The sequence below is a fragment of the Mastacembelus armatus genome, chromosome 18, assembly GCF_900324485.2.
Source record: "Mastacembelus armatus chromosome 18, fMasArm1.2, whole genome shotgun sequence".
Taxonomy (NCBI): domain Eukaryota; kingdom Metazoa; phylum Chordata; class Actinopteri; order Synbranchiformes; family Mastacembelidae; genus Mastacembelus; species Mastacembelus armatus.
Genome location: NC_046650.1, coordinates 18,705,466 through 18,718,710, shown reverse-complemented (window position 1 = coordinate 18,718,710; position 13,245 = coordinate 18,705,466). Strand labels below are relative to the sequence as shown.

At 41.6% G+C, this 13,245-nt stretch overlaps 2 protein-coding genes across 4 annotated transcripts in view; both read left to right on the top strand.

The window, feature by feature from the left end:
* The first annotated feature begins 1,054 nt into the window (after window positions 1-1,054).
* The window catches only part of LOC113139796 (low affinity immunoglobulin gamma Fc region receptor II-like), a 113,254-nt gene continuing 101,063 nt past the window's right edge, over window positions 1,055-13,245 (top strand). Inside the window, exons 1-10 of one of the 3 annotated variants that reach the window (XM_026323346.1) lie at window positions 1,056-1,072; window positions 2,446-2,540; window positions 3,320-3,355; window positions 3,717-3,977; window positions 4,057-4,299; window positions 4,549-4,680; window positions 4,879-4,953; window positions 5,068-5,160; window positions 5,831-5,917; window positions 6,668-7,172. In XM_026323346.1, coding sequence (XP_026179131.1) covers window positions 2,510-2,540; window positions 3,320-3,355; window positions 3,717-3,977; window positions 4,057-4,299; window positions 4,549-4,680; window positions 4,879-4,953; window positions 5,068-5,160; window positions 5,831-5,917; window positions 6,668-6,711 — 1,002 coding nt within the window. In that variant the 5' untranslated portion in view covers window positions 1,056-1,072; window positions 2,446-2,509 and the 3' untranslated portion in view covers window positions 6,712-7,172. Of the gene's footprint in view, window positions 1,073-2,445; window positions 2,541-3,319; window positions 3,356-3,716; window positions 3,978-4,056; window positions 4,300-4,548; window positions 4,681-4,878; window positions 4,954-5,067; window positions 5,161-5,830; window positions 5,918-6,667; window positions 7,173-13,245 lie in introns of those variants that run through there. The other 2 variants (XM_026323329.1, XM_026323338.1) reach the window with 2 other exon arrangements.
* Window positions 5,925-13,245, top strand: part of LOC113140240 (Fc receptor-like A) — a 32,210-nt gene continuing 24,889 nt past the window's right edge. The window contains exon 1 of the mRNA XM_026324039.2: window positions 5,925-6,548. The gene's annotated coding sequence lies outside the window, so the exon portion shown is untranslated. The remainder of the gene's footprint in view (window positions 6,549-13,245) is intronic.

Here is a 13,245-nt window from a genome sequence, read left to right as displayed (position 1 = left end):
GAGTCACACACAGTTTATATTAGTACTGACAGAGTCCAGGAGACACATTAAGGCCACGACAGGCTGCAGCCAACCAGGAAAACCCACTGATCAGTTTTTGTAAAAGTGTTTGAGCTGCAGGTCATTAAAGGTTTAGTTGGACTGAAACTGTGTCTGCACCACAGCTCGTCTGACTCTGAGTCCCAGCAGCTCCCAGTTTTTTGAAGACGACTTTGTGTCTCTGAGCTGTGAGGAGGACGACAGCTCTGCTGGATGGACCCTGAGGAGGAACACAACCAGAGAAACCAGGACTCAGTGTGGAGCTGACTGGGGAACATCAGCTGGTTCTTCCTGTAACATCAGTGACCTCTATCCATCAGACAGTGGAGTTTACTGGTGTGAGTCCAGAGAGGGAGCAACCAGTCAGAGCATCAACATCACTGTCAGTGGTAAGATGAGCCTGTGGAGTTAGTATTGATGAAGCTGTGTGGAAATGGATGAAATGCTGTAGTTTGTCTCTGTGTTGAGGTGGAGCAGTGATCCTGCAGAGTCCTGTCCTCCCTGTGATGGAGGGAGAAAACATCACCCTGATCTGTAGAACCCAGACATCCTCCAGCCTCCCAGCTGATTTCTATAAACATGGCTCCCTCGTCATCGATCGGCCTACGGGTCACGTGACCATCCTCCATGTTTCCAAGGCCGATGAAGGCGTCTACAGGTGTAACATCAGGGGCCATGGAGAGTCTCCACCCAGCTGGATCTCTGTCACAGGTCAGAGGTCACAGACTCCTCATTGAATCAGTAGAGAGGAGAGAAAATGTGAAGGATCAGTCTCCCATGTTGGATTTTCCTAAAGTGTCCTGAGATGGTTGTTTATTGTGATTTTGACACTATACAAATAAACTGAACTGACATTGGCCCCATCAATGAAGAAGCAACGACCCAAATGAACTCACTGATGAACCTGATACTGTACAATAAACTTCACATACACATCAACTACAGGACATGACAACACATGGATTAAATAGAACAAATACTAACACTCATGTACCATTGATGGTGGATAAACAACAGTGACGTCATGATGGCTGTAAGTGACCACACACACACACACAGTGTCTAAAGTAAACACAGCTATTATGTTGAATAGACAGAATCATGTCACTGTAACAGGTGGTCAAAAACACACTTCACCACATTACACATTTACAAACCACACTACACTAAACCAAACACCATGAACTATCATAGTGACAGTAACATAATGTGAAGACAACTGATGTGTTTGAGTCCGTCTTTTATCATAGACTCGTACATGAGTCTTAACAGACTGACTGTTAGAAGCTGTTTAGGCAAAACATTATACTGGTACACACACACACACACACACACACATATATATATATATATATATATATATATATATATATATATATATATATATATATATATATATATATATATATATATATATATATATATATATATATATATATATATATATATATATATATATACAGTATCTCACAGAAGTGAGTCCACCCGTCACATTTTAGTAAATAGTTTATCATTATCTTTTCATGTGACAACACTGAAGAAATGACTCTTTGCTACAATGTACAGTAGTGAGTGTGCAGCTTGTATAACAGTGTAAATTTGCTGTCCCCTCAAAATAACTCACTTTTCAGGGGGATATGTACAAATATCTTCTCATAACTGGCAGCTGTGTCTGCCAAACAAAAAACATCAAATGAAGTAAAACAGCCTGGTGTACTGCAGGTGTGGGAGTTTTTTGCCTCTTTCTTATTATTTCTTTTTTGCACGTAATGACTTACTCGTTACTAAACCACTGGTTTCTCTCAGTCCACCTGGCTCCTCTTTGGCGTGTGTGCGCGACATGTGGATAAGCCACGCCCCCTACAAGGTCAGCAGATAGTCGTTGCAGGGAGGTGGTGAAACACATTAATGAAGGTCCAGCTCTGCTGAAATAAAACAAGTGCACATATAAATTATGTTAATTCAACACTGTGTCAGTTTGTGCCTGTTTCATCTGCCTGGTTTGTCCTGGACCCTCATGGGAACAGGAAGCTGTTTGGCCGCCATATAAATAAATGGTATATAAAAAGATATAAAATATAAATACAATAATATAATAATATAAAATAAAACTATAAAACAGCTGTAATTCCTAAATGGTTGTTGTCACATGTTTATCCAACCCTCTGAATTAAAGCTGAAAGTCTTCACTTTATTCACATCCTGAGAGTTTCAGTTCAAAGTGAGTATATGAAGACATGACTGTGATAAACAATATAAACAATAGCAATGATAAATAATAATAAAGTAAATAATGTAGGAATAATATAAAGTGAAGGAGGCGTCTGCTGCTGCTGCTGCACCAAACGTGTTTGGTTTTTTTTTTTTTTGTTTGTGTTTCACAAAACGTGAAATCGTCACCTGCAGAAGAAGGAAGTGGGATTAACTGCTGAGACCAGACTCAGGCTGGTCTCATAGCATCAGTGGGGCCATGGACCAAACGTCTCTGCAGCTGCTGCTCTGTAAGTACAGTCTGTTGGTCTGAATGATCCAGCTTCTGTTTTAGAGCAGCTCAGTAGGACTGTAGTCAGATACTAATGAAAGGCCAGGACCGAACCGAGGGAGGTTTAAGATCAGGCAGCTGAAAGAAAATACACAGCCACTTTAGTTTGGAGGGAAATACAACAAACAGCCAGAAAAACCCTCATCAGTCCATGAAATATTGATCAGTGAGAAGCTGAGACTTCACCTGGAACATAGACTTTGATCCAAATCAATAGATCAATATGGTTCAGATCACTGATGATCGATATCAACAAATAATCTGTTAAACTAACACTGATCTGTGAGAAAGAATTAGAGGACTGTTGGATGTTGGTGTCAGTCAGACCTTAGACTGGATCAGGTTTTATCGATCACTGTTTTTAGTTCATTGATCCACTGAGGTGGTTTTTGAAAACCAGCAGGAAAATTGAACAAAACATCATTTGAAGAAATTTCTTTGACTCATTAACTTAATGCAGAAAGATTCTTTTAGTTCCAGGCAACAATAATCTGTTCTCACCATGATTATTATCTTTATTATTCTTAGACTATCATCACTTCCTGTTCATTCATAGAAACAGTTTGGAGAATCAACTGAACTGATTAAAAACTCACATCTAAAAATGATGGATGATCTTTGTCTTGTTGTTGTTGTTGTTAATAATAAATGACAGTAAATATCTGGTGTGTGATTGTTAAAGTTGTGTCTCTGCTCCATGTTAAACCTCACACTGACCTGACTCTCATTTCTCTGCAGCTTTGCTGTCAGTGCTGAGCTGCACAACAGACCAAGGTCAGTGAGCTTCTCTGATCATCTGACTTTACACATGGAGGTCAGACAGCTGGTCCTGATAGTCTGTCAGAGCCCTGATCCTGGTCTGACCCTGGTCTGTAAAACCTGTTGTTGTCTGATGATGTTGAGGAGAAAAACTGTCTATTACTTTACATTCAGTCTTAAATTTTGACTCTGAGCTGATGGAGAGTCGCTGCTGTGAGAAACTGTCTGATCCACCAAACACACATGAAGATCTTCACTCAGCAGCTGCAGCTTTAAAACACTTTTTCTGCTGCAGGAACTAAGAGACTAACAGACTAAGGTTGTTGTTGTTGTTGTTGTTGTTGTTGTTGTTGTTGTTGTTGTTGTTGTTGAACAGCTCGTCTGACTCTGAGTCCCAGTAGCTCCCAGTTTTTTAAAGACGACTTTGTGTCTCTGAGCTGTGAGGAGGACGACAGCTCTGCTGGATGGACCCTGAGGAGGAACACAACCAAACAGAGGACTCAGTGTGGAGCTGGCTGGGGAACATCAGATGGTTCTTCCTGTAAAATCAGCTACATCGTCCCATCAGACAGTGGAGTTTACTGGTGTGAGTCCAGAGAGGGAGCAACCAGTCAGAGCATCAACATCACTGTCAGTGGTAAGATGAGCCTGTGGAGTTAGTATTGATGAAGCTGTGTGGAAATGGATGAAATGCTGTAGTTTGTCTCTGTGTTGAGGTGGAGCAGTGATCCTGCAGAGTCCTGTCCTCCCTGTGATGGAGGGAGAAAACATCACCCTGATCTGTAGAACCCAGACATCCTCCGACCTCCCGGCTGATTTCTATAAACACGGCTCCCTCATCATCGATCGGCCTACGGGTCACGTGACCATCCTCCATGTTTCCAAGGCCGATGAAGGCGTCTACAGGTGTAACATCAGGGGCCATGGAGAGTCTCCACCCAGCTGGATCTCTGTCACAGGTCAGAGGTCACAGACTCCTCATTGAATCAGTGTATGTGTGTGTGCTGATGTTAACAGGTTCCTGCTCTGATCGGCGTCGTCGTTCTCTCAACTTTACAATCAGCAGCTTCATTCATGTTCAATGTGTTGGAGAAGATCAGAAGAAGAAGAAACTCCAGTTTCTGTTTCATCTCATTTTTCACTGAGCAGCTAAATCACTGAAGCTTTGTCCTTTGATGGTTTTCATCATTATTTCTGCTTCGTTTTAGAGAAACCAGCCACTGCACCAGCACCAACCACTGCACCTCCTTATGTGTTGCCTGTAGCATCAGTCTGTGGTCTGGTTCTCCTGGTGTTACTGGTTCTCCTGGTGAGACGACATGTTCAGAGGAAACCTAAAGGTCAGACACAAACTTGTGGATTTTACACTGAAGCTTTTGTTTTTCAAAATAAAACATGGACGTTGTGTTTAACATGTTATTTATGTTCCTCAGGTTTATGGTTCTTCCTGACTGTGTATGAATTTTTCCACTGAGCTCAAATGTCCATAACAATGTTAGTGAGTAGATGATGATGTGGATCATTGTGGTTGGTTGCAGCTGGAGAAGATCAGATCAGTGACGTCCGAACGTGTCAGACACGTCAACAACAGCAGCCCGTCAGGAGGATCACAGGTGAGTCTGATAACCAATAAGCAGTTTGTACAGTGGCTGCTGCAGCAGTACTGACAGCAGCAGCACTGACAGCAGCAGTATGAGTCATGTGACCTCCATGTGCTCCCTGTGCAGACAGAGATCCAGCTCCAGTCTACTCAGCAGTGAGAACTGAAGACGTCACTTATGGACAAATCGTCATCAGAGACACCAAAGCAAAGAAACAAGGTACAGCTGCTCCTCTGAGTATTATCAGCTAAATGTACTTCAAGTATCAGAGTAAAAGTACTAGTCCCTGTCAGTGTTTCAAGTACGTGTTGAACTTTACTGCAGTAGCGGGACCAGTTTGAAGTACTTTATAAACTGTGGGTAACTTCATCTGCAGCAGAGCATCATGTTCTACAAGATCTCACATGTTTGAAGTTTTACCTGGACAGAAAAACTGGTTGTTTTCTGCATCTCACACTGACCAAAAACACTGTTCATAACTTTGTAGTTTTTAACTCTGCATGTTAAACCACAGCAGCAGCTTCTTTCTGCTGGTTCCCCTGAACCTTGGTCTGGTTTCTGACTATAGCATGTTCCACTGTGGGGGATGATTCTGTGAATATGATGTGACAACAGGTTTGTTTGTTTTGAATCATGTGGTGAAAAGTGTCAGTTTATTTTAACACCAGTGAGCAGCTCTGTGGTCGTACAGTTTCCTGTTTCTGTTCAGTTCCCTCCACCTCTGGTTGGTCTCACTGTGTTTCAGCAAAGGTGTGAAGAACAAACAAATACTTAAACCCTGCTGCCATTTATGAAGTAGTACTGCATCTCTTTATAGCTGTACCTGAGAAATAACTTCATGTTCCTGTAGCAGCATGAGTCATGTGACCTCCATGTGCTCCCTGTGCAGACAGAGATCCAGCTCCAGTCTACTCAGCAGTGAGAACTGAAGACGTCACTTATGGACAAATCCTCATCGGACCAAACAGGAGCAGAGGTAACTGTGGACAGAGCCAGGCTAACACTTTCCCCCTGCTCCCAGTCTTTATGCTAAGCTAAGCTAACTGCATCCTGACTCCAGCTCTGGACTTCACACACACATGAGACTGGTTTTCATTGTGTCCCCTCAGGTCTGAAACTAAAACTACTGTTTTTCCCAGAAATGTTGGGCTGTTCATTTAGAGAAGAACAGGAGCATAAAAATGTCAGTCAGCTGAAGTTTGGCCTTAAAGACCTTGGCATCATTCCTGAGGAGAGTCTGGACCTGTACAGGTTTCTGTCTGCTCAGATCTAATTAGAGCAGGAATGTTCTTTAAAGGCTCAGTGTGAATGTAATGATACCAAACGTGCTGTGCCATGAGAACAGAGGTCACTCTGACAGTCGTCTGGTTTCCATCCACCTGAAGCTCAAATTGGAACCAAAGTCAGAGAAAATCAGCAAAACCAAATGTGGATCATTCAGGTCTTAATGTGCACGTTGAACAGGTGGATAGTGGCTCAGTCCAGCCTTCACAGTGACGTGTGCAGTGAGTAGGGACTGGAGTCTGGACAGTTCACTGGAAACCAGTTTGTTAAAGGAGCCTCTGGCCCATAGACCAGACCCAGATACACAGAACACATGAATGAAGGTGAGGACACATTAGGACGCTGTCTCTGATGGTGGATATGGTTTGAACTGTGTGTGTGTGTGTGTGTGTGTGTGTGTGTGTGTGTGTGTGTGTGTGTGTGTGTGTGTGTGTGTGTTCAGAGTTTCAGGCAGAGCCAGACGTCGTCTTCTCGTCACTGAGGTAGACCTTCAGACCTTCAGACCTTCAGACACCAGTCCACCCACTGACGTCCTGCCAGTCTGTAACTGGTGCCCAGAGACTCTCTCACCAGACTCCATTCATTTTTTCCAACATTTTACAGGTTGTGTGTTTTGTTGTTGTTGTCTCTTATTTTTGGAAACGTTTAGATGCATTTTTCAGCACAAACCACTGGAACTAAAGACTAAAACCAAAGATTAAAGAAACTGTTAAAGTATTTTTAAGTCCCTCAGCCTCTTTCAGTTTTAGTTTGGTGCACGACAACATCAAGTTACTTGTTTTGTCAGACTTTGATTCATATGAGCCTGTTTAACAGAATCTGATGATAAAATGCAGCTGTTTTGTGGATAATGTCCTCAGTGACTTTACTGTTATTTATATTTTATTGATGGTTTTTGGACCATGTTCTTGTTGCTGCAGCAGCGATCTGGTTTCTCTGCAGGATCATTAAACTTTGGTCTGGTTTCATCGTTGTTCTTGTGTGGTTCTGTGGGTTTCATAAAGGTGTCAGGTGGAAAATTTGACTTGTTCCGGTTTAGTTGTGGCTAACTGATCCACGCCTCTCTGCTGTGCACAAAAGAACAAACATAAAAAACCGAGACCACAGACTATTAACAGCAACTATTACTTCTGTCCAGCTCTGAGGTATTAGTACTTTACCTGAGTATTTCCATGTTGTGCTACTTCATCCTTGGACTTCCCTACATGTCAGAGTCAAACCTTGGACTTTTTCCTGCTCTACATTTGTCTGATAACTTTAGTTCCTTTTCAGAATCAGATGGATCCAACAAAATACAGACTGATCATCAAACTTTATTGATCCCTGGGGGGAAATTCCCAAGATACCCAGCAGTATGGAAAGTACTTCAAATTAGAAGTATATAAGGTAGTTAACGTCAGCTACCTAGCGGTATGGAAAGTACTTCAAATTAGAAGTATATAAGGTAGTTAACGTCAGCTACCCAGCGGTATGGAAAGTACTGGTAACTGTGTCTCAGACCAAATGGCGTTGACATGTGTGGTCCCCCAGGGGTCCATCTTGGGACCCCTTTTGTTCAATCTTTACATGTTTCCTTTAGGCCAGTTAATACGCAGCAACAATGTGTCCTACCATTAACTATGCAGATGACACTCAGATTTACATTTCACTCACAGCAGGTGAACATGGACCAGTGGATTCACTGTGTCATTGTATTGAACCGATCACTGTGTAGATGAAAAACAACTTTCTCCAAATAAACAGAGACAAGACTGAAATAATCATCTTTGGGTCTCAGAAACAAAGAGAAAGTGTCAGCAGTCACCTGGAGTCTCTTTCTCTAAAAATCTAAATATCAGGTTAGAAATCTAGGGGTAATCATGGACTCAGACTTGAACTTTAACAGCCACATTAAATCAATAACATCGTCAGCATTTTATCATCACAAAAACATCAGAACCAAAGGGATCATGTCTAAACCAGACTTGGAGAGACTCATCCATGCATTTATCTCTAGCAGGTTAGATTACTGTAACTGTTCATCGGGCTCTCAAAAAGAGCTGTAAGGCAGCTACAGTACATCCAGAACGCTGCTGCTCAGGTCCTGACTAGAACCAGGAAGTACAACCACATTACTCCTTTTCTCAGATCTCTGCACTGGCTTCCTGTCTCTCAGAGAACAGACTCTAAAACACCCTGCTTGTGTATAAGTCTCCTCATGGCTCAGCACCACAGACATCTCTGACATGTTGGTGCCATATGAACCATCTCGGACTCTGAGACCATCAGCGTTTCAGTTCTATGCAGCTAAAACCTGGAATAGTCTCCTGATGATGTTAGACAAGCCTCATCTCTGGCAATATTTAAGTCCAAGCTAAAAACCTTTTTAGTGTCACATATAACACATGACCTCACAGTGTTTTATCCAAACTGATTTATCTGCATTCAGTTTCCTCTAATAATAATTTTTAATTAATGTTATTATTTATTTATTTTAACTGTTTTGTCACTACTTTTGTCCAGTTGGGGGAGACAATCGGACTCACGGTCAGTACTCTAAGTTGATTAGGTTGGGAACCTTCGATCTAAAGCCAATTGGGTCAGGGACTCAGGGGTTAGGAACCCTGGCGCTTTAGTGTTATCCTTAGAGTACGGGTCTAAACAGCTGTAGACTTAAATAAGGGGTTTGGAACCTCCAGCTGTACTCTACTCGATCCTAGACGTAAGAGTCTGGGACTCAGGATCGTCTCCGCAGATAGTCTATGTTGAGGTACTTTTAGTCCATCAGGGATGAGACAAACTGAAAGTAGGGGACCCACAAATATGGGTCAGCGTGGTCCGACAGTCGATATCATAAGGGGCAAATATGGTGACAAAGTGGTTGCATGCCTTCATTTTTATTCTTGCTTATGTATTTTTAACCTGTCTTTTATTTTTGTAAAGCACTTTGAATTACTCTGTGTATGAATTGTGCTATATAAATAAACTTGCCTTACTTCAAATTAGAAGTATATAAGGTAGTTAACGTCAGCTACCCAGCGGTATATAAAGTACTTCAAATCAGAAGTATATAAGGTAGTTAACGTTAGCTACCCAGCGGTATATAAAGTACTTCAAATCAGAAGTATATAAGGTAGTTAACGTCAGATACCCAGCAGTATATAAAGTACTTCAAATTAGAAGTATATAAGGTAGTTAACGTCAGCTACCCAGGAGTATATAAAGTACTTCAAATCAGAAGTATATAAGGTAGTTAACGTCAGATACCCAGCTGCAGCTGATCCGTTCATGTGAAATGGGCCATTCTGCACAGTGAGTACTTTTACTTTGGATACTTCAAGTACATTTGGTTGATGGTACTTTTAGACTTTTATTGCAGTAACATTTGGAATCCAGTACTTTTACTTGCATCACTGTATTAATTTTAGTGTACTTCTTCCACAGCTCCTCTGCCACCTGCTTGGACACAGCAGTACATATGATACTACGTGGTACTTCATGTGTATTATTACACAGAAGGATAAATTCAGAGGTGGTTACTCAGCTACATGTGAAGCTTCATATTTGAAGTAGATTGAGGTGAAAATCAGTAGTTTTACTGCATTACTTTACATCCAGTCCTTCAGGTGTAGTACCACGTGTGTTTAGTGGTTTAGTTGTGTAGCTGTAGATGGTTGAGAGCTCAGGGTTCCTCTGTAGAACCTTAGAACAGGAGGGTGTGTGTGGCTGAGGACCAACCTGAGTGTGAGAACAGATGGACAGTGGACACAGCTGCACTGACGTTGTGGCTCAGGGTCGAGGCCAAACCACCAAAGTTTCCTCTGGATGTGAAAGAACTCACTGGGTTCTATCCTGGGTTCCTGTGTTAGGTCAGAGTCTGACCTGAGACAGGAAGTCTCTTCTGTCTTCAGTAACTTGGCGTCATGTGGTTGTGATGAGGAACACTGAGTCAAAGCTGTGTTCTGCAGAGCAGCCAGGTCTTATCATTCCAGGTCCATCTGCTTAATCCTCCTGTCAAAGCCAGACCTGAATTAAAGTATAAGCTGTTCTAGAATCTGTTGCAGTTTTTATAAAGGTTTGGTCTGAGTCTGATTTACTCTGTGTTCCTGTGTAACCTGTATATATTTATAACTTGTATATATTTTAACTTGTATATATTTTAACCTGTATATATTTATAACCTGTATATATTTATAACTGTATATATTTATAACTGTATATATTTCTAACCTGTATATATTTATAACTTGTATATATTTTAACCTGTATATATTTATAACCTGTATATATTTATAACTGTATATATTTATAACTGTATATATTTCTAACCTGTATATATTTATAACTGTATTTATTTTAACCTGTATATATTTATAACTGTATATATTTAGAACCTGTATATATTTATAACTGTATATATTTATAACTGTATATATTTATAACCTGTATATATTTTAACCTGTATATATTTATAACTGTATATATTTTAACCTTTATATACAGGTTAAAGCTGCAGCTGGGAGCTATGGACTTGTTGTGGACTATTCCCATTTCAAATTTCAATCAGTATTTATAAAATATTACAGTTTTCCAGATGTTTTCCAGTGGTTATACCCAGCAGCTCTTCAAATTGGCACATTTTAACAAACCTGGACATAGTAGTAAAAAAATACTCAACTGTGTATTTAACTTTTTTATTTTATTTTTTATCTGTTTCGCCAAAAGAAACAAAGTTTAGTCAAAAGATCAAATGACAGTGTCTTTTACAGGCCGCTCCCTATTATGCTATTTCACTCAAACTCCCAGAATGCTGCAGGCCAACGTGTTCTATAGTCCATTGGTTATACGTCTGTGATGTCACCATGAACGTGTGGGTCAATAGGTGGAAGCTTCCGGAGTCAGACTGGAGGACGTGCTGCTGCTGAAGGCTCTGATTGGCTGCTGCTGCCTGTAGCCCCGCCTTACATGGTGTCATTTGTTGAAATGAGGTGTCAATCTGGAGCTCAGCCTATGGACTTTCACACAGACCTTATTGGTGAGTAAGTCCCCCTTGGAGTATTTTGCTGTTCTTGAAAGAGGCTTTAAGTGGATGTGCTGTTGTTGCTGCATCTTGAAATGGTTCCCATCACCGACAGGACAAGAATCTTTCCACTGATATATTGTTTGTGCATCAGCTCAAACCCTGTGGTTGGTCTCATGGACTTCAGGTTTGGGGACTGAAAGTCTTTCCCTGTCACTTTCAGCACTTTGGACATTGTTGTTGTTGTTGTCTGTCTGCTCTTCAGTGACAAACTGGTGGAAAAGGAAACTGTTCTGAGTTTAATTCAAGAGGACGATGGTTCAACATCTACCAGGTGTTTCCAAACTAAACATGTGGTTTGATCAATAGAGACAATGGGACTGGTCTTAATAATGATTCTGATTGGTTATTGATCGTGGAGCTGAACACATCATGTGAGCAGTCAGACAACAGCACCACCTGCTGGATCCTCTCTGACATGGTGAACATGACACTGAGCAGGAAGTTCATTTTGAACATGGACCCAGAAACTGATGGTTGGATTTCATGGGAATGAATAACAAGTAGACTCAGTCTGGATCTTTATGGATCCTTATCTTCCCGAACTCATTGTGTTCAACATGAGCTCCTCCCTATGTTTCTATATTCACTCTTCATCTTCTTATTAGCACTATAGAAGAACCAGCCCCTTGTTGTCCTGGTCCAGATCTCTTCCCCTTCATCCACTGCTTTATTCCAGACTACACTTGGAGCTTCTCCTGTGCAGCAGCTGCTGGTTTCCTCACTAAAGGCCTCATGTCTGTGAATATTATCAATATTAGATTCCAGTTCTGCTGATGGTTTTAAGAAGCTTCTGTTTTTTCTGAGAGCTGATCTGTGATCAGGAGCAAACAGAGACTGAGGTTTCACAGGGACTGAAGCTGCAGAGACACAGAGTCTGCAGGACCTGCTGAGTCCATGTGTGAGGCCTCCAGGGCAGTGACACAGAGGTTTTAATGTCCATCTGGTCCCGTTATTCCACAGACGGTCTGTGGACTGTTCAGTTTTCTACAGACGGACATGAAGCCATGTGAGCTGCAGTGAACAGCGTCAGTCCAAACAGTCTCTTCCTGTTTCCTATATCAGGATGGAGTCTTCAGGTGGAGGAGGAACCTCCAGGCTGTGTCAGGTTAAAGAAACAGTCCTCAGTCAGTCCTCACATAAAGACCTTCATGATAATTCACCCATATAAACCATCATGCTCTGCATTATGGAGGCTGCGTTTCATATTTCCAACATTTTGCTGTTGCCACATAAAACTACAGTTAGTGAGTCTGTTCAGAACCTTTTCTTTAATGCACCAGCAACAGTCAAACATTTGGTCAAAACTCATAGTGTTTCCCCAAAACACACACAGTTTATTCTCCTGGATGCTGGATGCTGAACCTTTAAATGTGAACCTGCTGATTTTAGTCCTGGATGTGTCTAGAATCTGGATCATCGCCTTTATGATGCCTCCTCTCAGGTTTGCCCTGGATACGCTGTAGACCTGGCATCACCTGGTCTGAGGGCAGTTTGTGGACCTGCTGAATCACTGAAACCATGTTTTTAAATAACTGATAAGGACCATTGTGATTTTCCATCAGGGTAGTGAGTTGTTCTCATGGAGAAATGATGGACTAATTATGACTCAGTCATTACTCAGTATCTCCCAGTAGGTTCTCTGGTAACTGGTCACTCCTTAATATGGAACCCCACTCCCCCATGTTCACATTACAAATGTCCTGACACCAAACTGTAGGAGAACTGGTCCAAGCAGACAGCGCCCTCCTTTGGTGCAATGGAACTGGGCTGTGAGGTTCTTTAAATGTGAACCTGCTAATTTTAGTCCTGGATGTGTCTAGAATCTGGATCTATGACCTTTAGTTGACGTTGACATGTTCCCAGTCTGAACAGCAGCTCCACCTGCAGCAGCAAACATTAAGAAGCTGTTTCCACAGTCAGTCAGGACCAGTCCAGTCCGGTCCCACACAGCACAGGTG